Source organism: Pyrus communis, chromosome 10 (genome assembly GCF_041283825.1).
Source record: "Pyrus communis isolate YQ-2024b chromosome 10, ASM4128382v1, whole genome shotgun sequence".
NCBI classification, from domain to species: Eukaryota; Viridiplantae; Streptophyta; class Magnoliopsida; order Rosales; family Rosaceae; genus Pyrus; species Pyrus communis.
In genome coordinates this window covers 23,699,531-23,725,637 of record NC_142574.1, presented here as the reverse complement: position 1 = coordinate 23,725,637, position 26,107 = coordinate 23,699,531, and the positions used below count along the sequence as shown (strand labels likewise).

General features: G+C 38.3%; 3 protein-coding genes across 3 annotated transcripts; all 3 read right to left on the bottom strand.

Annotated features, from left to right (window-relative positions):
* Nucleotides 1–1,637: 1,637 nt before the first annotated feature.
* On the bottom strand, nt 1,638–1,934 carry LOC137728406 (photosystem II reaction center W protein, chloroplastic-like). Its single transcript, XM_068467202.2, has one exon. It carries the CDS (start codon nt 1,932–1,934, stop codon nt 1,638–1,640), a length of 297 nt encoding a protein of 98 aa, XP_068323303.2.
* A 2,480-nt stretch (nt 1,935–4,414) lies between these two features.
* LOC137729428 (photosystem II reaction center W protein, chloroplastic) lies at nt 4,415–5,558 on the bottom strand. The gene is made up of 2 exons (XM_068468375.2): nt 5,339–5,558; nt 4,415–4,861 (listed from the first exon to the last, which is right to left on the bottom strand). The coding sequence occupies exons 1-2, from the start codon at nt 5,433–5,435 to the stop codon at nt 4,560–4,562; spliced, it is 399 nt and encodes a 132-aa protein (XP_068324476.2). The 5' UTR covers nt 5,436–5,558; the 3' UTR covers nt 4,415–4,559.
* Nucleotides 5,559–5,979: 421 nt separating this feature from the next.
* Nucleotides 5,980–9,936, bottom strand: LOC137729186 (putative galacturonosyltransferase 6). The gene is made up of 9 exons (XM_068468041.2): nt 9,499–9,936; nt 9,371–9,402; nt 9,074–9,112; nt 8,833–8,986; nt 8,662–8,735; nt 8,058–8,365; nt 7,468–7,825; nt 6,693–7,211; nt 5,980–6,541 (listed from the first exon to the last, which is right to left on the bottom strand). Exons 1-9 carry the CDS (start codon nt 9,608–9,610, stop codon nt 6,266–6,268), a joined length of 1,872 nt encoding a protein of 623 aa, XP_068324142.2. The 5' UTR covers nt 9,611–9,936; the 3' UTR covers nt 5,980–6,265.
* Between the last annotated feature and the right edge of the window lie 16,171 nt (nt 9,937–26,107).

Genomic DNA, 26,107 nt, shown 5'->3' with positions numbered 1-26,107 from the left:
TATATACAGGAAAAAATTGAAGAGGACGAAGACGACGACGATGAGATTCCAACATTGCCTCGCTTGAAACCTTCAAGTGCATGCTGATGGCAACATTAGTTTGCTCCAATACCCTAAGTTGTTGTAGGTGCAACGAAATATTTGTGGATTATTACGATAAAATCATAAACACATAACTTCTACTTTATTTTTGGTTATTTGAAAGAAACTAAATATTTGTCTCAGGAGGATCATCCTATTCTTTCTTTTATATGACCATCATATAATCGTGACCACAACCATCATACAAATAATCACGTATTCAAAATGAATATCCTTAATTATTTTACATTAATTTAGTAGAGCAACTCACGCAAAATAGATCGATGAAACAAATAATGTGAAGGTGATGACTCATTCCCAAATTCATGCTATTATACCTTCATTGACCGCAAAAGCCAAAAGATTAACAGATATGCATCTGCCATAAACCTTTTTTTTTTTAAAATTATTTAATATGTTAATCAAATAAAATGCATAGAATATTCTTCACACTCAACTCCGTTTTTAGTTGTAATCTGGTAGGTTTATCATCTCTTGCTACATAATAAATAAAAGGATGCAAACCGATTTGAAAATGGTTTTTAGGATTGGCATAACTCTTTATTTTGACACCTGAGATTTGAAATCAATAGAAATGGTACCTAAATTTGTACACAATCAATTATTTTGATCATTCTATAAAAAATCTCTATTAAAGAAGGACAAAAAAAGATAAAAATACTCTTAATTTAATAAATAACATGCCAAAATAAATTTATAAAATTTGAGGGTATTTTTGTCATTTTGATCTTATTTAACGAGATTTTTATGAAATGACCAAAATGATTTGATGGTTGACAAATTTAGAGACCACTTATATCGATTTTTAAATCTCAAAGACCAAAGTGAGGAGTTATGTCAATCTCAGGAACAATTTTAGCTAAAAAGCCAAAAATATTTCTTTTAAAAGGAAATGGATACTCTCCGGATCCTTTCCTCCTAATCCACCAAATTAGGGAATCCGTGCCATTGAAATTTGATCCAACAGCTACAAACAAGAGCCCACTTTAAAAGTTATAATAACTTTAGCCGTATGATTAAATTTCAATAATCCGGATCCCCTAATTTGGTGGATTAAGAGGAATGGATCCGGAAATAATCTTTTTCCCTTTTATAATACACTTATATTTAAAGTATTTTTATTAGAAGCACAATAGTAATTTTAATAAAAATGTAAATGCTTCGTTGAAAAGCACTTAAAACACTTTTTAACTCACAAATACTGCAACATCACCACTTTTTGTTATCTAAACTACTTTTAGTTATTTTAAAAGTAATTTCAAGTATGTCATCGATAAATCTAATCATATTGCATTCCAAATTAAACAAAGAAAGTAAAAGAAGTATGAAACTTGAGTTCAGTTTATCATGATTTAATAAAAACATCAAGTAATCAAGCATTGATGTTTAACGAAGAAACTCAGATGATGACTTAAAACAGTAGTTGATACCACAAGTACATAGGTTTGATCCATAAATGGGAAGCTTTTACTACAAAAAATGAACTAGAAATCTTTACATTCCTCCATCATTTGAGCAACACTGGTGTTTGGCTTTTAGAGGGACAGTCCCGACTCTTCATCCTCTTCAAGGGAGGAAGTATAGATAAAGTAGAATGCCCAGATGAGACCAAACACCCCAAAGAGGATCCAACCAAGAAGGTTGTTGCTCAATCCGAACGGATACCCTATCCCCTCGGTACTCAATCTCTCGTCCACCAAAGCCATGGCGGGACTTGACATGATCACCGTCATGGCTGCCACGGCCAAAGATGCACCCTTGGCCATGTTTAAGTTGCTCTCCTTTTTTCCTTCCATAGAGCAGCTCACTCGTCCCTTTCTCAAAACAATCATAATTAAGCTGGAATTATATTAAAGACCAATTAGAAGAAAAAAGAAAAACATGTAAAATCAAAAGCCACCAAATCTCATAAAATGGCAATTAAAGACAAGAACTTCCCTAAGATGACAATTAAACCCTTTATGCACGGGAATTGTTATTAACACTCCAAAAATCTCATTCTACACTCCTCAGAAGTATATTATTCTTTCTAATTATAGTAAGTTTGGATGCCAATAACGATTCCCTTATGCACTGGTATGTAAGAAAATTTAAATATACGACAATAATCTAAAATTAAGATATCGCCAAAGACGTATATCCAAAGTGTAAATAAGGTTGTCTGAATTGATTCAATAGCAAAGTCCATGTTTAGTGTAAGTACGAAACTGAGATTTTTGTTTTCTTAGACTTCAAAGATTTAGAGGTTTGTTCTCTGTTTAATTATTTCATGGTATCTTTCATATATGGCAAAACCCTAATTATCATTCTACTACTAAATTCACGATCACAATTAGTTATATTTTTTTTTTCTTTTTCGAAACTGCCTGTTATTGCGTCTTTGATTTTATGGTTTTCAGAGTTTTTTCATGTCCTAACTGAAGTTTGTTGCCTTTTTTGTTCATCAATAGGTTAACAACTCAGAAGACTCCAATACTTGATTTGTGGAGCAAACCCAACTGAACGGAACCGATAAAATCGAGCCGAAGTTAAACTAAACCAGAAAAATTGAAAGAGAAACTGAACCGAACAATGATTTCGATTTGGTTTTTGATTTGACAAAAAACTGAACCGTTCAAAACTGAACCCACTCCTAATGCGTAATGACAATGCTTTTTTTTCCTTAATTTTTATATACACCAATAGCTTGGTCAAGCATGTAGCTACATTCAAACATGTTTTATGAGCTCAATTGGAACATATATACTATATAGGGAACAATGGAAAAGAACGAAAATGAAGACAATGAGATTGCAACATTGTCTCGCCTGAAACCTTCAAGTGCCCTCGCATACGGAATATGTTATGGTATACTGATGGCAATATTAGTTTCTTCCAATACCCTAATTTATTGCAATTGCAACGAAGTATTTGTGGATTATTACAATAAAATTATAAGCACATAACTTCTTTTATTTTTGGTTCTTTTAAAGAAACTAAATATATATATGTCTTGGGGTCATCCTGTTCTTTCTTTCATATGACCATCATATAAATGTGACCACAACCATCATACATATAAGTATGCAGTCAAAACAAATATCTTCAATTATTTTACATTAGTGTAGTAGAAACTCAAGCCAAAAAGAAGGATGAAACAATTAATGTGAAGGTGATCGCTCATCACCCATATTCGTGAGATAAAAAGCACTTATATTTAAAAGCACTTTTATTAGAAGCACATTAATAATTTTTGTAAAAATGCAAATGTGTAACATCCCACATCGACCAACGAAGAGGGGGTGATGTGTCTTATATGTACATGCTCACCTCTATAGCACGAGACCTTTTGGGAACTCACTGGCTTTGGATTCCATTGGAATTCCGAAGTTAAGTGAGTTTGGGCTAGAGTATTCCTAGGATGGGTGACCCACTGGGAAGTTGCTCGTGAGTTCCCAGAAACAAAATCGTGAGGGAATGGTAAGCCCAAAGCGGACAATATCGTGCTACGGCGGAGTCGAGTCTGGGATGTGGTGGAGCCTGGGCCGGGATGTGACAAAATGCTTTGTTTGTACCATACTTGACCAATCCCAAAACTACCGAGCACTAGTCAATGTCATACCTTCAAGGACATATTGAGGGGTTCATGCTGAGACACCCTTGCCGAAGCACAAGAGTTTCCCTCCAACCAGGAGGCCAATCACAGCACGACACATGTTAACATCAGAATAAGGTTCATAGAGTCCTACATTGGTCGCGAACAAAAGCTGAAGACTCTCATCAACTATAAAAGAAAACCATTCTCCTACAATGAGGGGCTAATGTCAGTATTGTACTTAAACTAGTCATTAGAACCCACTAATGATAATGATGCTTAAACTTATGTATTTGTGTAAACCCTTCACTATTAATGAGAACTCCTCTACTTCGTGGATGTAGCCAGACTTAGGGCGAGTATATCTTGTGTTTGCTTCCCTATCTCTACCTCTTTACATATCATCATCACTAGGTGATTGAAGCAACCGAGTGAAGGTCCCAAACTTGACACTTTATGTTGTTCCAAAATCTTCACTGATTTTGTGCATCAACATGCTTCATTGAAAAGCACTTAACGCATTTTTTAACCCATAAATAGATTGAACTGTAACGTACTAACGTTAACACTTTTAGTTATCTGAAATTGCTTTTAATTATTTTTAAAGCATATTCAAATAGATCACCATCAATAAATCCGATCATTTTGCATTCCAAATTAAAAACATAAAAGAAAAGAAGTATGAAACCTGAGTCCAGTTTATGTTAAAAAAAAAAATCAAGCAATCAAGCATTGATATTTACGGAAAAACTCAGATGATGACTTAAAAATAGTTGATAACACAAGTACAAAGATTTGATCCACAAATGGGAAGCTTTTACTACAAAACATGAACTAGAAATCTTTACATTCCTCCATCATTTGAGGAACACTGGTGTTTGGCTTAGAGGGACAGTCCCGACTCTTCGTCCTCCTCAAGGGAGGAAGTATAGGTAAAGTAGAGTGCCCAGATGAGACCAAACACCCCAAAGAGGATCCAACCAAGAAGGTTGTTGCTCAATCCGAACGGAAGCCCTGTTCCCTCGGTGCTCAATCTGTCGTCCACCAAAGCCATAGCGGGGCTTGACATGGTCGCCGCCATAGCTGCTGCCGCCAAAGATCCACCCTTGGCCATGTTTGAGTTGCTCTCCTTCTTTCCTTCCATAGAGCAGCTCACTCTTCCCTTTCTCGCAAGTGACGGCAAAGCTGGAATCATATTAAAAAGACCAATTAGAAAGATGCCCCTGTGACGGTATCCAATGTAACTCACGACAGTTTGCATCTTATAAGACAGGAATGTCACTGTGCTGGTAACTTATACAACTCACAATTGTATATGCAGAAGTCAAATCATCTAACGCTACGAGATTGACATGAAATACCACCAAAATAACATCTATGTTGTAAATAAGTTTCTCACATAAAAATCATAATTAAGCTGGGATCATATTAAAGACCAATTAGAAGAAAAAAGAAAGACGAAAAATCAAAAGCCACCAAATAGCATAAAATGGCAATTAGTTAAAGAGAAGAACTTCCCTAAGTCGACAACTAAACCGTTCTCATGTGAGAAAATTTAAATGTACGATAGTACATTAGAGTTGGGATACCACCAAAGACGTATATCCGTGGTGTAAATAAGTTTCTCTCACCATCAAGAAGTGAAGAAACCAAGAGTCATACCCAAAACAGTTGAGGATGGAGCCCCAGCAGACAGCTTGTGCACAAGGCTTGCCCCAACGACAGACGAGGCTGCAGTGCTAGCAGTAATGGTTGCCATTTCTGTTTAGTTTTGGAAAACTCAAAGAAGCTTAGGGGCAATCTGCAGTGGAACCGAATATATGACAAGAAGTTGCAGTTTACAGGGGTTGTGAGCAATTCACAGATTAATATGATTGAGCCAACGTCTGCCCCGTGCATCACACAAGATGGATAGATTGGCATTTGGTAGCCCCTCATTAGATATCTCCCTATCTGCAACCAACCAACCATTTTTCTCCACGTGTCACATAATCCCTCTAAAGTCCAAGTGTCCCTTGCTCAAGGAATAATAATAAAATCGAATCATATCATCCAGCTTTGTACTTCTAAAGTTTGAGAACGACGAATGACTTTCATGGTACGAGTACAATGCAGTTTGGTTTTTTACACATGGCAATAAATCATTGATACAGAACATCATAATTGCAGTGTATTTGTATCATGTAAGTTATTCAGGTAGCTTAACTTGATTTCAGCACAAATTTTTCTTGGAACAATCGACAAAGTTCAAATAAGAGGGTTTATACCTTATACAAAAGCAAATAACAAAGTGAATCCGTCTATGTTGAAAGATGTTTTGAATTGTGTAGCTAATGGATCTTAACAAGTTATGTACACGAAATACGGACCAGCAATACAAAATCCCACAGGGAAACTTATTAATTCCAATGATTTCTATATCTTTTGACTCGGATCCTAGAAAGATTACGCCCCGAAAAATTTGGGAAAAAATTGAGCCGAATTTTACATCGAAGAATCGTTAAAGAAAGAATTCAGGGAATCACTGCAGTTCCATTGTCCACGAGCAAGAAGCAACTAATCGTGTGGTACATGTGCTTTTCCTCCACTCTACGCATGAATGTTGCACTGTTGCAGATGAGAGTCGTCATAGTTGACATATTTTCTCCAATAATCCTTGTACCCCGCAATCGCAATGTCCAACCATGGCTTCATGATTCCATCATAGTGTATTACTGCCGCTAGATCAATGTCAGCACGAACCACATCTGAGTCGTAACCCAGCCCAAGGATGTGCCACCGCCTGTCCAAAGCTACCGTCTGGTTATAGAAGGTGACCCAACCTAAGGGCAAACTCCCAGCCACCCACAATGGCCTTCTATAACCCTGCAACCAAAAACGGAGTAAATCAAGCATTAGGTTATGATTGCATAACAGCATTTAAATATCTACAAGCGGAGGTGTATGTATCATGCCAAATGTTAAAACCCGAAAAGGAAATAAGTTAAGAATCGTAAAGTAGAAGTTCAGATGGTACCAATTTCAAGTATTTGTGGTAGAGTTTAGTCAGATCTTTTCTCCTCCACTCTTGAAGGTCAAACAAATTCATCCCAAATGCCCACGTGCATGCATTGGCATCAAACTTCTTTGCCACAAATGGATCTGAGAAGTTGATGTATGTATCCATCCGAAGGAAGGAAGTTTCACTCTCCTGACAATTCTCAACTGCTCCATTTACTTTTCCCTTCATATCAACACTCCATAATCTACTTAGATCCTTTTGCACCACCACATCATGGTCAAAGAGCACAATCTTTTTCAATGCCGGGAAGATATCTGGCAGATAGAAACGGAGGTGGTTGAGTTCGGAAGTATACCTAGGGTCACTGGAGTTTTGCCTAAATCTTGTATTGTACTTGGTCGACAACCATTTGAAACTATCTATGCTCTGGACTTGGATTGTGGCTTTTCCAGGAGGATTTAATAAGAACCACATTGAGATTGCTGGAAAATTGAGTGCATCAGTCACCACATGGAAAACAATCTTCTCTGGTTTCTGTACATCATTACACCAAAAGGAAAAAAACCAAGTCAACAAGCTTTCATGCCATACTAATAATATAGTGTGTCCGTTTGTTCGTGTGCAACATTAAAAGAGAACGTGAAAATTAAGGGCGGGATTAACTGTCATGGTTTTTGCTTAAGCTAAGTGGATCTTTTGATTCTCCACTATAGCCAAAAGAAAAATCATGGGGATTCAGAAATCAATTTGAAGTTTAACACAGAATACTGAAAAGGCCCAGTCAAATTACCAAGGCAGTGGAAACAGTGGAGTTCACAACCACTGTACATGCCAGAACATTGTCGGAGAAAACAGCATAATGATAGAGCTTTGGATCATGCAACCTTTTCTGGTTAGGAAACTGCCTCTCCTTGGAATCCAGAGCAAAGTATTCTGCAGTCAGCTGCATAGAAAGACAATGTAGGCCTTTCAGGGTTGTACTTGCAGCGAGGTTGAACAGAAAAGAGACTTGCTTCTTCTGCGACCAAACTTGCTCTTCAGCATTTTGAGTCATAGCACGGAGCTTTGTAGACATGGAAGGGCAATCTGGGTATGTACGGCTGGCTTTAGATAGTGAAGACTCCATGGTTCTCATTCTCTGCAAGGCACTGCAATTTACTCGGTTTTAGAGAATATTAATGAGAGCTCAAGATGGTGTTCCTCAGCCTAAGACGTCTATTGACATAACTTATTACTTGCTTCCTTTTATAAGAACAGTGGATCCCATTTTCAGATTATTTTTTGGTTTTCAACATCTTGTTGACTTTTCTTTATGTAGCATGTTTAAGATGTTTGGAAACTAATAGACAAGAGGAAAATAAAAGACATGAATCGTTTTACCTCCTTGATAAATCTGAATCCTTGGTGGCTCCACCAATTGCTCGTTCTACCTCTTTAATTCGCAGTTTCAACTCCTTCACTAAACTTGACTTACTGCCTGGTGGTGCAAAACTCAAGTATGCTTTAGCTCTAATCACTTGATCTTTCATCTCATTTATCTTCTCTGTAACTTTCTGTAAATTTAAATGTGCATTCTGATCGTGTTGAACTGCACGATTAGATTTTACGTCTTTCATCTGTCTTATTCTCTCATCTATTACTTCCCGTGACTGAGAGTGTACATTCTGATCCTGTTTGTTCAATTGCTTCTGTGACCAAAACCATATAAATCAATATACAGAATACAGAAGGTAAAACATACTTTTGAATTCAGACAAAAACAATGTACGGTTGCCACCATGATTTGTCACAACACATTCTGAAATTGCGTACAATATCACCATTATATAAAAGGCACAAACTTTGGGCTTCTTATTAATTCCTGAAATGCACAAACTTGACCAAAAAACTACATACTCCGATGTTCGACTTGCAACAGCAAACTTATACCAGATTATACAGCAAACTTAATCTGGTGGTCATATTATACAGGCGTAAAACATACCTTTTCCCCAGACATGGTTGATATTTCTCTCTGCTGAAGTTGCTTATCTCCTTTGTTGCCCTCATATTTGATTCCTGATATTTGTATTAGGCAGATGCACAGTAAACAATGTGAGATTAAGAAAGCATTTTAGAAAGAAACGAATACAAACACCAGTCAAAATAAACAAACCGTCTCTAGTTCTTTCCAACATATCAGTAGCGTCCCTAACATTTCCGGATTCCTTATCAACATTATTCTCTTTACGAGTATAATTAACTGTGGAAAGCAAATCTGTATCTTCGTATAAAACTTTTCTCGGCTCTTTCAAGCTTTCACTCGATTCCTAAATCACAAAAGCATATCCAAAATCAAAACCACAACTGATAAAATTTACATTGAATCCATATCGGGTCAATTAGTCCTTCGCTACCTGCTCGACACTAAGCTTCACACTACCAGTCCTGTATTTCTGCACCAACAAAACAAAACCCACCTTCAATCTCAAATTGGTTAACAAAAATCAAAACTCTAGCTTCAGAAACGTATACGTTTACCATCTTTAATCTTGAACAGCCATAAAGAAACAATTTTTCAAAGTTTAGCCGGCATCAAACAACACAGACCCTTAACATTCAAAAGTTCAATTTCTCTCACTTTCTCAGCAACCAAACACAACATAACAAAATTACAAAAACAAAAACCGAGATTTGAGAAGAAGGATTCATACAATATTCAAATCCTCTATGAACTCCTCCCGCCCTGCAAACCCACAGTTCCCGAATCAGTCAGTCTCCATAACTGAACAACCAAACAAATATTTACGAATGTGCCACTACATCAGAATTTCATATTTACCAGTAGGCATGACATTTTTTAGTCTCTGGGAGACGAAGACGATGGGCGCGAAAACAGAGACGCAGAGCAGAGCGAGGATGAGGATCCTCTGGCATCGACGAAACAGCTTCATCAATGGCGGTTAGGGTTTCTTCCACTCCAACAACAGCACATTTCACAGATTTTTCTCAGATCACAAGCAAAAGCAATTGAATCCGATGCTTCAATTACAAGAAAACACCCGGAATTAAAAAAAAAATAAAAAACAGTACGAAGAAGCGAGAAAAGAAGAGATTGCCAAACTCTAGGGTTTTGAATCAGTCCCTTTTCGTACTTTGCGATCTTAGAGAGAGAAAGAAAGGAGAGAGAGTGTGTGCGTGTTTATGAAATAGCTTGTTCGGCCATGTTCTTGTTCAGCGAGGGAGGTAGTTTTTTTTTTTTTTCCTCTTTTTTTGGAATATTTAATATTTATTAGATTTTGTTACATAAAAAAAAAGGGGAAAATCGGATTTTTATTTATTTGTTTCTTTTCTGATTGGTTGCTTGTTATTGTTACGCGGGATTGGGGCGGTTGGATGTCGACGAATACGGTGACGGTGCCGTCGGGTCCAGGGTGGATAATGCGGACGATAGCTACTTATCGTTGAGTAGTGTGACTATTTGGTCGCACTCGGACTATGGGAAGCGTGTAAGAGTTACATGGTGGCACGTTAAATTCTGTTGCAGGTATTTGGTGATAACAACGAGGAGTGCTGCTGACAATCGTTATAAAATTAGGTTAATCATTTGTTTGTTGAAAAATTGGGTTTATATATTTTCTCGGCATTAATTATGTTCGTAAATATAGCTTAAATTCTTGTAACTGAAATAAAAAAAAAATTTAAAACTAAAATAGAAAGGCTTAAATTGATTTTTGAAAATGACCGTCATGATTGTGTTTTTTTCCAAAAGTTGCATTAGATATTTTCAAAGATATTTTTTAAAACTGTGATTTTTGCAAAATTATTTTAGTTTTTTTTTTTTAACTTTAAAAATGATAAGTCATTTAACACTACGGTATATTAGTATTTCTCTTCATTTGTTAGTGAGATGTCTTAGGTTCGGTTCTCACCGAAGAAGAATTTAAACCATATTATTGCTAGTCATTGTGAGATTTAGCAAAAACTTTAAAAATGATAGGATCATTTATACAAAATGAGCGAGGGTATGAACTCAAAAAGTAGATTTGTTTGAAACTGATTTTAAAATGACTGGAAGCGTTGTTAGATAAAATATTTATGGATTCTAAAAGCATTTAAAATGCTTCTTTCTGCAAGAAACACTCCAAGTGTTTTTTTAGGATTTACTCGCATATTTATTTAAGATTAGTTCTAAAAACATTTTCACAAAAGTGATTTTAAAACTAGCCTTGTTTAGTGCAATTTACCACTTCCATAAATATTTTTTCTTCGTTTGGCACATTAGTTTATTCTAGTTTTATTGGAAAGGAAATTTGAACTCATGACTTCTTCCAAGGCTTGTCCACATGAATTGAGTCTATAACTTCTTATCACTAAAGTTACGGTAGCATAATGAGATTTACATATTAAATTTATTCACAACACTGCCTAATTCATGAACTCATGGAATGCATTAAATAACTTTAAAAGGTCAACATGTTGAAATGATGAAAACTTATTCATTAATCATCACTATAAGTGGTCTAGTAAAAAAGTGCGAACAAGAACTCATTAAAAGAAAAAATAGAAGGTCTTGGTTCGATATTTTGTACACTTTGAAGTTGCCTGATTGTAGCCACGAATATGGTACAATTCCAACTACCTGCCTCCAGACTTTAAAGGGATGAATAACTGTGGTTTGTCAACAGTTGTCTCATAAAAAAATAAAAAATAAAAAAATCAACCATCGTGTGGACTAGTTTGTCTTTATCGTCCTATGTATTGTTGTAGGTGATCCAACTCCAACCTAGCTTTTCAAGTTTTGAACCTAACTTGCAAAGGTTTTTCAATTTTGAAATTCGATGGACGATTGAGTGAATTCCAAGCTCCCAATAGTCTAAACAATTTCAAGTCAAAAGCTAACATCTAACATTTAAATGTTCCCTAAAACTTAAACAATAATAAAGAGACTGATCCGTGTTTAAGGGTGGAAATTATAGTGAACTTAACCATTTTGTTGGTCAAAATGGGTCTTAATTTCGATGTATTTTAGAGTAATTTCATTAATTCCATTGTGGATTTCAATTAGGCTAGTTGGGTACGATATAAATGTTGCCCTTCTTGCACTTAAATTTGAATTTTCTTTCTTGTAAATTAGAGTAGTTTACAAAGTAAATCTCATTCCAGTTGGCAGAAGGGAGTTTTGTTAAAAAGGTATGTGAGCTTCCCACTCAAATTTTTATTTAAAAAAGGTACATGAGCTTGAAAAAAAATTTCGTTTCACAAATGTAATTACGCGATGAAAGAAATCAACTGAAATTGAATAAGAATTTATTCCTCCATGAATCATCAACACTGACAAGCTGCAAGCCTGAAATGGGTGATAGAGCTCAGGGCTTTTGCTCAAGTTTTTAACTAAGCAAGTAAAGAAGATATTACTGACTAATATATATATATATATATATATATATTTTTTTTTTTTTTCATTTCCTCATCTCGATTCACTTACTACTTTCTTACCTGATAGTAATGGTAATTGCATGTGAAGGTAGACAAGAAATTGGATTATGTGACAAATAATTTAATACATAATATTTAATAAAAATAAATAAAAACATGTGACAAATAATTTAATACATAATATTTAATAAAAATAATATAAAAACATGTGACAAATAATTTAATACATTATATATATATATATATCTATATATCTATTCTATTTTATTAAGAGAACCCTCCTTGTCAACTTTTTGCTCTTTTTTTTTAGTTTGCTCTCACTTTTATACACAATATTGACATGAGGAGGGCGAAACAGTAATTTTGTATCTTTTGAGAAAATGACAATCATATCCTTATTTTACCTTTTTTTTTTAATGACAATCGTATTCCTATTTTACCTCCACTTTTGATACACAATATTTACAAAAGGAAGACAAAACATTAATTATTTATTATTATTAAGAAAACTCTCTTTGTCAACTTTTTGAGAAAATGACAATCATATCTCTATTTTTCCTATTTTATCCTCACTTTTGATACACAACGTTTACATAAGGAGGAAAAAATAGTAATTATGTACATTTTGAGAAAATAACAATCATATCCCTAATTTACCCTATATTAAGAAAAAATATGTCCTTATTAAGAGAAACTGTCTCATCATCATTGTCTCATACTCTTTTTAAAAAATTTAAAAACTAATCACACTCCTTAATAAAAAACAACAAATAAAATGAAATTGTTCACACATATAGAGTATGTGCTTATCTTCTAGTATATAGAATGAAAACATATAAAAACATATGTGAATGTGAGAGAGAGTTCGAGAACACGGAATAGTGGCCCGTCACGTATGATATATATATATATATATATGTAGTACATATGAGATGCATAGTGTAGTATATCATAGAGGACAAATATAATCAATAAAAATAAGGTCTTATTTATATGTTTATTTTGAAATCAATAAAAATATATTTTAAATAAATGTCTATACGAGTTGCACAATCAGGTCTTATTTATGGAGAGCAACATGTCCAACTCACATATACACTTTTCCTTTATATTATTTCTTATCTCTCTCTATTGTATATTCTCATGATTTGAATGTCTCTTACATTATGGAACGACTAAGGTTTGCAAATCTATTTTTTACTTATGAATTGTGTTTATTCGTGTATGATAATTTTTTTTTCTATGGAGATTGACAAGTACGTATTTTTAAATCTATGATTTGTGTACTAATATGAAGATACATGGAGTAAAGTTTGCAACCGAAATTATGTATCTATGTTTATGCCCTTATACTTCCGTACCTATACCTATGCATTTATACTTCCGTACCTATGTTTATGCCCTTATACTTCCGTACATACGCCTATGCACTTATTGTAACATCCCGTCCCAAATTTCATTTTAACGTACTTGGAGAATTACGATTATACCCCTAGTTCGTTTTTATCCCATTAGTGTGTGTTGTGTGGTGTGGTAGGACCACACACACTCATACACTCTCTTTTCTCCCGGGATTCCCTCCCTCATTCCCTCACTCTGTCTTCTCTCTCTCTCTCTCTCTCCCCGAGTCCATTTCCTCTCTTCTTCTTCTTCCTCTTCAACACACAGACACACACAAACCAACTCAAACCTTCACCAATCGAGAAACCAAGACCACCATCGTGCTCGTGAGGCTGAGAGGAGTCCAGTGGTGCCATTTCCAGGTAAGAACTTTGACGTTTTCACGTCGATATCGCCTTGGCCGATTTGAACACTGTTCATGCACAATTAATCTAGCTTGTTTTGGGAGATTCTAAGCTTGTAGTTGTGTTTGTGAGGTTCCCAGGAGCTTGGGAGTGGTTCGTTGGGTGAATTTGGACGTCGGGATCGTCCTGTGCAAAGTTGGCCGAACTTGGATTGTTATTGTAGGTGAGATTTCATGGTTTTTAGGCCTTAAAACTAGTCTAACGTTGTTCTACTAGTCCTAAGCTTCATTTTGGTATAAAGATCGTGAAAAATGGTTGAAAAACGAAGGAGAAAACAAAGTTTGAAAAATTCCCAGTTTTCCGGCGACGGCGCCGGCGACGGCGACTGGCCGGAGAAGAAAGGGGAATATTCCGTTAAGTTTAACGGAATATTCCTAACGGCAGTGACGGCGTCAGTTAACGGCGTCAGTTAAGGTTAACGGAATATTCCGTCAGGTTAACGGAATATTCCTGACGGCGTCAGTTGACACCGTCAGTGTGCAGTGCACGTGGCTGCGCGTGGGGGCGCGTGGGTCCGTGACTGTTCAGGCGCGTGGGGGCGCGTGCGTGGTCCAAAAATTATTTTAAAAATATGGGTGTGATCCTGAGGTTGTGTAGATCACATTGGTATATTCATTTGTCCAATTTGAGCAATGTATGAGAAGTTATTACGAGAAGTTGCTTAGGTGCTTTTAAATTAATGTTTTCGTAACTTTGTCGCGTATAGGTGATTCGTTTTCCGAAGACGAGCGTACACACTCGAGGCAGGGGGGCTACGACCCTTCTAATTACCAGTGAGTGGGCTTTTGTTTTCCGTATATACCTATATACATTTAAATTCCCAGAAATAGATTAAAAAGAGTAATTGATTTATGCCATGCACTTTATTATTATTACTTATGCATCATCACATGCATTAGTAGCGGCATACATATATATAAATGTGTATTTGGTGCTGTGGGCGCACAGGTAAGTGCCAGGTAAGCGGTATTCATGTTGTTATGCAATAGTAATTTGAGATGTTTAGAGAGCTCATAATCTGCACCCCCGGTGTTAGTGCTCCCGCCCAGGGCCAGGGCACAGTCCTTCACGTGATGTTCACCCGCACCACACGCTCGCCTTGGATCCAAGTTAGGTGCAAGCCTTGTCGGACAGACTACATTAGGTGGTTCCGACTCGTAGGTGACCCGCGATTATTCGCACAGTCTTCACGTGATCGTAGCACTATAGCGTATATATCACACCCAGTCCTGTCGTACAGACCACGTTAGGTGGTTCCGACTCGTGTGCAGATTCAGATGTTGAGTTGAGATTGGAGCTCTATATGCAGCGGTACATGTCACGTTAGGTGACTCCCAGCTGCCAGATTATATGTTATTGATGTGAATTATGCTTGAGTATTTATATTTGATTATGAGATTCTGTTGTGGCATATTCTCAAGCATGAAATATTGTGAGCATGAATGGCATATGTGGAACATGATTGACATACCTATACATACGTATATATGTTCATTTTCTGGGAAGTATACAGGTTTTACGGCGAGGGGTTAGAATGTATTTTATTAAAGAGTTTTCAAAGAGCTTTGTTTTTGCCCACTCACGCTTTTGTTTTTGCGCCCCTCCAGGTTCTAGTGGTCTAGCAAGTTCGGTGGTTTATCCCAGAGGGCGTCCCGGCATTTCTGACAGACATTCACCATTGTAGGGTCACCTTCGGGTGTAAATACGTCGTATCTTTTCTTTTTGGACTGTTGTAGACTTGCTCTGAATTGTGTCTCACATACACTAGTACTATGTATGCTTTTAGGTTTTTAATTATTCGTACTTTTATATTACTTTACCTTTAGCTTCCGCACGCGCACATGGCTACGTCACCTTCGTGTGACGGCCAGCATGCCCTGATCTCGGTCGGGGTGTGTCAGCTTGGTATCAGAGCCTAGGTTTGGCAGTCCTGTGTCTTTGTGAGTATTCTAATAGTTGGTGTCTTCTGTCAGAATCATGCCGCCTCGTCGGGAACCACGTCGCTCAGATGAGCCTAGTTTCCCTGATCTTACTCAGTTGGGGGAAGTGATTGCTACAGCCCTTCAAACAGTGATGCGCCCTCCCCAGAGGACTCCTCTGGAGACTATGTATAATTTGAAGTTGGATAAGTTTAAAGGTAATGAGGGTCATGAAGGCGCAGAACGTTGGTTGGAACACATAGAGAAGACTTTCCGTGTGTTGCATAACCAGGGGAACCTTCCTATGGAAAGGTGGGTTGAGACAACGTCATGGTTTCTGGAGATGGAGTCTGCAGCTTGGTGGGAGCAAGAACTTCGTATGTTGACTCCAGCTCAGAGGACCGATTGGAATGTTTTCAAGGACGTGTTTCAGAGGAGATTTGTACCCCCTGAGTATATCGACCGTAAGAAACAGGAATTCACTGAGTTGAAACAGCGAAAGATGACGGCTAACGAGTATTATCGTAAGTTCACTGATTTGTCTCGTTACTATCCTGATGTCGCTGGTAATCCGGCGGAGATGCTTCGTCGTTTTCGATTAGGCACTAAGAAGAAATGGCGTTCTATGGTAACTACTACTCACTGCGAGTCCTACCAGGAGTTCTATGAGATATTGTTGAGGGTAGAGGACTCTGAGAATATGTCGAGTGACAGTGATGAAAAGAAAGATGACAAGGGGAAAAGTCAAGTGTCGCTGGGGCCTCGCCAAACTCAGAACTTTAAAAGGGGTGGTGCAAGTTCAAGTTCGTCTAGTGGTGGTTTTAGTGCCTCTGGACAAGGACGTGGAGGTAGGTTTTATGGAGGTGCTCGAGGCCAGAGACAAGGTGATGGTGGCCGAAACCGACCCCCAGTTTGCCGTAGATGTAATAACCGACATTTCGGCGAATGCAGGCGTGGCAGCGGTGTTTGTTTCACGTGTGGACAGGCGGGACATATAGCTGTGAATTGTCCCCAGAGTCAGCAGCAGAAGCCGCAGCAGACCTTTATGCCGCCACCTGCACCGATTCGGCAAATCCAAGGTCCGAGTAATTATGGTCAAGCAGGTAGAGGTGGTGCCTATCATTATCAGGGTGATGCTGTTCCCTATGCTCCGGGATCGTATCAGTACCCCCAGGACCCGTATTCACAAGGTGGTTATCCCCCGTATCCCAGCAACTACATGCCGTATCCTCCAGCTCCAGTTGGTGGTTCTCAGTGGTGCCAAGGAGGACAGTATCAGCAGAGTGAGAATGCTACTAGTAGTGCAGGGTCTTCGAGACAGATGGGTCAGCCCAGTCAGGGGCGTGGAGCTCAAGGTCGCGGTGTTCAAGCGAGCAGAGGTCGCGGTGTTCAAGCGAGCAGAGGTCGCGGCGGACGACAGCAGGGCCAGGGGCGTATTCACAATATTTCCCTGCAGGATGCTCAGAACAACCCGGATCTAATTATGGGTACGTTAAACATTCTTGGTTATTTTGCTAGAGTCTTAATTGATTGTGGAGCTACACATTCCGTAATTTCTCATACATTTGCTCAAGTAACGCAACCTCGCCCCACACCTCTAGGGTACGATTTAGAATTCGCTATGCCTAGAGGAGAGAGATGTGTTGTAGATTGTATGTACCCAGGATGTCCAGTGATAGTAGAGGGTGTTGTTATGCCAGCTGATCTTATCCCGTTAGATATTGTCGATTTTGATGTGATTTTGGGCACAGATTGGTTGCACTTCTATCGTGCCAACATTGATTGTTACGGGAAAATAGTTATGTTTCACCGTCCTGGATTGCCTGAGGTTACTTTTGTGGGTGAGCAGAGTGGGGTAAGACACGGAGTTATTTCGGCTTTGCGAGCGAAGAAGTTGTTGTCTAAAGGTTGTCAGGGGTATCTAGCTCATGTGGTGCTGGAAGAGACCGTTCCTAACAGAATTGAGGATGTGAGAGTGGTTAGACACTTCCCTGATGTTTTTCCTGAGGATTTACCTGGTTTACCCCCAGACCGAGATGTGGAGTTCAATGTTGAGTTGCTTCCAGGTACTAATCCTATTTCTTTAACTCCTTATCGTATGGCTCCCGCTGAGTTAAGGGAATTGAAAGTGCAGTTACAGGAACTAGTGGATAAGGGATTCATTCAGCCTAGTACTTCACCTTGGGGCGCTCCAGTGTTGTTTGTGAGAAAGAAAGATGGGACTTTGAGGCTGTGTATCGACTACAGACAATTGAATCGGGTGACGATTAAAAACCGTTATCCATTGCCTCGTATCGACGATTTGTTTGATCAGCTGAGAGGTGCTTGTGTATTTTCTAAGATAGACTTAAGGTCTGGGTACTATCAGCTGAAGATTAGTAGGGATGATGTTCCTAAGACGGCGTTCAGGACTCGTTACGGTCATTACGAGTTTCTGGTTATGCCATTTGGGTTGACGAATGCACCAGCAGCTTTTATGGATTTAATGAACCGGGTATTCCAGCCTTACCTGGATAGATTTGTTATTGTCTTCATTGACGATATTCTGGTGTATTCTAAGTCCAAAGCAGAGCATGTTCGACATCTTACTTTGGTGTTGAAGAGGTTGAGGGAACACCAATTGTATGCTAAGTTTAGCAAGTGCCAGTTCTGGTTAGATCAAGTCGCATTTTTGGGGCACATCATTTCTGCTCAAGGTATTCTTGTTGATCCTCAGAAGGTTGCAGCTGTGGAGAGTTGGGAGCAACCACGAACCGTCACTGAGGTGAGAAGTTTCATTGGTTTGGCGGGATATTATCGGAGATTCGTTAAGGATTTTTCGGTAATTGCCTTGCCACTGACGAGGTTAACAAGGAAAGACGTTAAGTTTGAGTGGAATGATAAGTGTGAGCAAAGTTTCCAGCAGTTGAAGCATTGTCTTACTAATGCACCTGTTTTGACATTCCCGGACGATAGTGGTGATTTCGAGGTTTATAGCGATGCTTCCTTGAATGGTCTGGGATGTGTATTGATGCAGCATGGTAGGGTGATTGCTTATGCTTCGCGGCAGTTGAAACCCCATGAGATGAATTACCCTACACATGATTTGGAGTTGGCTGCTATCATCTTCGCGTTGAAATTGTGGAGACACTATCTTTACGGGGAGAAATGTAGGATCTTCACAGATCACAAGAGTCTTCAGTATCTCTTCACCCAAAAGGAACTTAATCTTCGTCAACGGAGGTGGTTGGAGTTGCTCAGCGATTACGATTGCACGATTGATTATCACCCTGGTCGTGCGAACGTAGTGGCCGATGCACTTAGTAGGAAGTCTCATGGCCGTATCAATGCGTTGTACGCTAGTCGTATTCCTCTTTTGGTGGACTTGCGTGCTACGGGAGTAAGGTTAGAAGCAGAAGATCGAGAAGTGGCATTACTTGCTAATTTTCAAGTTAGGCCAATCTTAGTTGATCGGGTGCTTGAAGCTCAAGTAGCTGACGAACAGACTCAAGAACTAATTCGAGCTCGAGATCAAGGAAGGAGGCGAGATCTCAGGGTTCGTGATTCTGATGGCATGTTAATGTTAGAAGGAAGAATGTTCGTGCCTAGTAATGTGGAATTGAAGAAGGAAATTCTCGATGAAGCACATATCTCGGCTTATGCCATGCACCCAGGGGCAACTAAAATGTATCATACCATTCGACCATTTTACTATTGGCCGGGTATAAAAAGGGAGATAGCTGAGTATGTGAGCAATTGTGCTGTTTGCCAGCAGGTTAAAGCAGAAAGAAAGAAGCCGTTTGGATTGTTGCAGCCGCTTCCCGTTCCAGAGTGGAAGTGGGAAAATATTACTATGGATTTTGTGTACAAGTTGCCGCGTACACATAATGGCTTTGATGGCATTTGGGTGATCGTTGATCGGCTCACTAAGTCGGCACATTTCATTCCAGTGAGAGAGAAGTACTCTTTGAGCCGGTTAGCAGAGTTGTTTATTTCAAAGGTTGTGAAGTACCATGGTGTCCCTGTGAGTATTGTCTCGGATCGTGATCCACGATTCACATCGAAGTTTTGGGTAGCTTTTCAAGAAGCTTTGGGTACGAGACTACTTTACAGTACGGCATATCATCCACAGACGGATGGACAGTCCGAGAGAACTATTCAGACTTTGGAAGATATGCTACGAGCATCGGTGTTACAGTTCAGTGATGCTTGGCACCAGCGGTTAGACTTGATGGAATTTGCTTACAACAACAGTTTCCATTCGAGCATTGGCATGGCGCCATTTGAAGCCTTGTATGGTAGATCTTGTCGCACTCCGTTGTGTTGGTCAGAGGTTGGCGAAAGAGTCTTGGTAGGTCCGGAAATTGTTGAGGAGACTACTCAAAATGTTCAGGTAATTAGGTCTAACCTGAAAGCAGCTCAGGACAGGCAGAAAAGTTTAGCAGATCGACATGCTACGGACAGAGTGTATGAGGTCGGAGATTGGGTATTTTTGAAGCTTTCACCGTGGAGAGGTGTTGTGCGGTTTGGAAAGAAGGGAAAGTTGAGTCCCAGGTACATCGGACCGTACATAGTCACAGAAAGAGTTGGTGAGGTAGCTTACAGGTTGGAGTTGCCTCCGGAGTTGGCTAAAGTGCATAACGTTTTTCACGTGTCTATGCTCCGACACTATGTTGCCGATCCGTTACATGTGATACCTTCTCAACCGTTAGAGATAAATCCAGATTTGACGTACGACGAGGAACCGTTAACGATCTTGGATTGGAAAGAGAAGGTTCTGAGGAACAAGACGGTGAATTTGGTGAAAGTCTTGTGGAGGAATCACTCGGTTGAAGAAGCTACTTGGGAGACAGAAGAACGAATGAGGGATTTGTATCCTAGATTGTTTTTCAATCACTAGGGGTTATGTGGTTATTTTGAATTTCGGGACGAAATTCTATTAAGGTGGGTAGGTTGTAACATCCCGTCCCAAATTTCATTTTAACGTACTTGGAGAATTACGATTATACCCCTAGTTCGTTTTTATCCCATTAGTGTGTGTTGTGTGGTGTGGTAGGACCACACACACTCATACACTCTCTTTTCTCCCGGGATTCCCTCCCTCATTCCCTCACTCTGTCTTCTCTCTCTCTCTCTCTCTCCCCGAGTCCATTTCCTCTCTTCTTCTTCTTCCTCTTCAACACACAGACACACACAAACCAACTCAAACCTTCACCAATCGAGAAACCAAGACCACCATCGTGCTCGTGAGGCTGAGAGGAGTCCAGTGGTGCCATTTCCAGGTAAGAACTTTGACGTTTTCACGTCGATATCGCCTTGGCCGATTTGAACACTGTTCATGCACAATTAATCTAGCTTGTTTTGGGAGATTCTAAGCTTGTAGTTGTGTTTGTGAGGTTCCCAGGAGCTTGGGAGTGGTTCGTTGGGTGAATTTGGACGTCGGGATCGTCCTGTGCAAAGTTGGCCGAACTTGGATTGTTGTTGTAGGTGAGATTTCATGGTTTTTAGGCCTTAAAACTAGTCTAACGTTGTTCTACTAGTCCTAAGCTTCATTTTGGTATAAAGATCGTGAAAAATGGTTGAAAAACGAAGGAGAAAACAAAGTTTGAAAAATTCCCAGTTTTCCGGCGACGGCGACTGGCCGGAGAAGAAAGGGGAATATTCCGTTAAGTTTAACGGAATATTCCTAACGGCAGTGACGGCGTCAGTTAACTGCGTCAGTTAAGGTTAACGGAATATTCCGTCAGGTTAACGGAATATTCCTGACGGCGTCAGTTGACACCGTCAGTGTGCAGTGCACGTGGCTGCGCGTGGGGGCGCGTGGGTCCGTGACTGTTCAGGCACGTGGGGGCGCGTGCGTGGTCCAAAAATTATTTTAAAAATATGGGTGTGATCCTGAGGTTGTGTAGATCACATTGGTATATTCATTTGTCCAATTTGAGCAATGTATGAGAAGTTATTACGAGAAGTTGCTTAGGTGCTTTTAAATTAATGTTTTCGTAACTTTGTCGCGTATAGGTGATTCGTTTTCCGAAGACGAGCGTACACACTCGAGGCAGGGGGGCTACGACCCTTCTAATTACCAGTGAGTGGGCTTTTGTTTTCCGTATATACCTATATACATTTAAATTCCCAGAAATAGATTAAAAAGAGTAATTGATTTATGCCATGCACTTTATTATTATTACTTATGCATCATCACATGCATTAGTAGCGGCATACATATATATAAATGTGTATTTGGTGCTGTGGGCGCACAGGTAAGTGCCAGGTAAGCGGTATTCATGTTGTTATGCAATAGTAATTTGAGATGTTTAGAGAGCTCATAATCTGCACCCCCGGTGTTAGTGCTCCCGCCCAGGGCCAGGGCACAGTCCTTCACGTGATGTTCACCCGCACCACACGCTCGCCTTGGATCCAAGTTAGGTGCAAGCCTTGTCGGACAGACTACATTAGGTGGTTCCGACTCGTAGGTGACCCGCGATTATTCGCACAGTCTTCACGTGATCGTAGCACTAGAGCGTATATATCACACCCAGTCCTGTCGTACAGACCACGTTAGGTGGTTCCGACTCGTGTGCAGATTCAGATGTTGAGTTGAGATTGGAGCTCTATATGCAGCGGTACATGTCACGTTAGGTGACTCCCGGCTGCCAGATTATATGTTATTGATGTGAATTATGCTTGAGTATTTATATTTGATTATGAGATTCTGTTGTGGCATATTCTCAAGCATGAAATATTGTGAGCATGAATGGCATATGTGGAGCATGATTGACATACCTATACATACGTATATATGTTCATTTTCTGGGAAGTATACAGGTTTTACGGCGAGGGGTTAGAATGTATTTTATTAAAGAGTTTTCAAAGAGCTTTGTTTTTGCCCACTCACGCTTTTGTTTTTGCGCCCCTCCAGGTTCTAGTGGTCTAGCAAGTTCGGTGGTTTATCCCAGAGGGCGTCCCGGCATTTCTGACAGACATTCACCATTGTAGGGTCACCTTCGGGTGTAAATACGTCGTATCTTTTCTTTTTGGACTGTTGTAGACTTGCTCTGAATTGTGTCTCACATACACTAGTACTATGTATGCTTTTAGGTTTTTAATTATTCGTACTTTTATATTACTTTACCTTTAGCTTCCGCACGCGCACATGGCTACGTCACCTTCGTGTGACGGCCAGCATGCCCTGATCTCGGTCGGGGTGTGTCACTTATACTTCCATACCTATGGTTATACACTTATACCTCCGTACCTATGCTTGTGCACTTATACTTTTGTACCCATGTATAGCACTTTGTTAATGTACTTATAATTTTTATGGGTGTTATTCTTTTTTCTTATGAAGATGGAACTGTGTTAGTGATGATGTTTTGCTTTTCTTTTGTAATGTATTTTTGTCATTTCTTTCACATTTATATTCACAATTAATCAATACAAAAAAATTTTAAAATTTAAGAATTTTGATTTAAGTGTATTAATGGGTGATTTGAGTGTAAAAGTCAATTTCCAATTTTAAGTCTTAATTATGAATTGAATAGGAAAATGTGGATGGCAAGTTTGTAAATAGTATATGTGATAGAGGCAATTAAATATGACATGGCTTTAAGATTTTAAAATAGGGACTTAAATTGGATAGAGAAAACCATGCATGTTATAATCTAAAAGTAATCTTATTTAGGTCCTAAAATCTATAAGCCCTTGTTTTTTATGGTTTAAGCCTTCTAACTGTGTTCTTTGAAAATAAAACTTCGCATTTAACTTCGATAATTTAATTTAAATACAAATCAAAGCATAATATTAAAACAAGCATATTAATTAAAAATAAATGATGAATGAAGAAGATGGTTGAACTTTGTAAGTTTATTAAGTGTGTTGGTAGATTAAATTTGTAATTTTTTAGAATTTTTGGTATTTTTTTAGATTATTTTACCTTCAAATTAATCTAGGCCATTGATTAACCAAATTTTGTTTAAATCAGATGCACTAGATTATGCCATGTGGCATAAGCTGTATTTTTTTAATGTTGAAAATCCAACGGCTAAGGGCGAGCCTTTTGAATCGGTTGCTTGCAATGGGTTGAATCGAGTTGTCTGATGCCTGGTGTCAGGCCATTGCCTGTTGGCACAAGTCAGGGCTTGGATAAGCAGGGCAACCCAACGAGCTGTTGCCCTTGATCTAATCGCTTGATCCTTTTGGAGCCGCTGGAGTTGAATTGTTCAACCCAAAGGCTGTCTAACCCAATTGGCATGGCAAGTGCACTATTGCTGGAAATGCTCTTATAGTAAAGAAAACATATCATCATGTTATCAATAAGCGGTGAAGTTGTGGTCTCACTGCTGAGACAAGTTGATTGGTAATTTTTTTTCTATAAATGAGTTTAGAAGTTTGTTTATCGTTTAATTGTACCATTTTAGTGGGTTGTGTTCAGACACAGATCCACGATTAAAAAATGAAGTAGGATTCTCTCCCCTCCTATTACCATCCATTCCTCTCACATTCTTCTTTTTGTCTTATTCTCTATATAAAAAATTCAAAACAAAATGTAAACGTGGCGCAATTGCAACCGTTTAAATAGGAGGGGATAAAAGAAGATTGAGATTAGGAGATGAGAGAATCCTGCTCCTTAAAAAATAGGTGGGCTTAACCCTTAGGTAATTTTTCCACGTCTAAAACTTTTGGCAAAGTCTCTTATGTTTTTATGTATTTTTATTTATTTTTTAATTTTATACAACTTATTAAACCTTCATGTATTAAATTATTTATACAAAACAATGATAGAAGAGAAGTAGGAGGTGAGCTGGAGCCGGCCTTGCAATTTTGTAAGCATGAGGCAAGCTCCCTCCTCCAATTTCTTAGTATTAATAATGTCGTTGGTTTATATATAAATAAACGATATTATCTACATTAAGACAATGAATGAGTGGGTTAAATTTCACAATGGACTAGTAATAATGTGGTTCAAATTTGTCTTTGGCAAGAATCGAACATAAAATCTCTCATTTACTAATGAAGAGGAATACCACTAAACCGTAGTACTAAGTGACACGACCATTGAGTTCTTAGGCAATCTAATATGTTGTACATTCATATATTTTGTTTTCTTTGGTAATTTATTTTTATAATATGCCTTAAATGATTCAAAACTTAAAAAATCACATATGAAAATGTTTATAAAAAAAAATCCAATATTTAAATAATAAATTATTGAAAAACACATTAATTTCATAGTTTCTATTTGACTACTTTAAATCGCAATCGTCTAGACATTGTGAGATTTGATTCCACTTCCAATGAAATAGAGGGATTGAAATTTGAAAGAAAATAGAGAATTGTGATTCATTTTTTATAAGTTGGTATATTTTCCTAATTGTTATTGAAGGTTTGAAAAACCAAAAAGAAAAAAAAGAAAAGAAAAAGAAATTGCTAGTCGATTAGGTTGCCTGATTATATTTGTGTATATGCATGTTTTGGAGATGGTGATGAAATATCCCACATCTATCATATCTCTGAGAGAAGAAGATTTTAAATATTATAACTTCACTCCAACTAATACCGCAACGTTTTGTAATAAAACTCCATACCTGACGGATTATGCAAGTGATAATTACGAAATTGAAGATAATATAAACGTTGTTAAAAGTAGGCATTTAGTCTGTCTCTCTAATTATTATACAAAGGTTCAATCTTTTGTTAGCGAATTAAGCTGCCATACCAAGGATTTGATCACTAAAATATGTGTACCCGTATCTATTCATCAATGAAATCTTACAGTTAAAATCAAGAAAATAATTTATTTCATTCCACGCGCTAAAAACATAGGGCAAGTCACATGTATGTATAAGATCATATCGTAACTGTGAGGGGACAACCATTTTACGCATTTCTTAATCCTTAACGTGCATGCATGTCATTAAGACATTAACAATTGTATTTCAAGCATCTTGGTTTTTGACAAAAAGACCAAGTTGTTACTTGTCTAACTAATTTCTTGTGGTACACTCCACTCCAACAACTCCCTCCTTGATTCCCCCTCCTTAATATCTTACCAACCGTATTAACCGGCTTCAAATGAAAATTATACCGACGCTCAAGCTTTGGTGAAGATGGTTAATGGAGAGGAGGCCATTGATGCTTCTCTAGATGGTTATATTTATGATATCAAGCTCTTAGCATCTCAACTACGAGATGTGAAGTTTCTGTTTATTAGTGGAGTAATAATATGGCTGCTCACGCGGTTGCTTCACATGCCATTTTTTTCAATCGCACTTTCATGTGGGATGATGTTGGCCTGGAGTTTCTCTTTAAT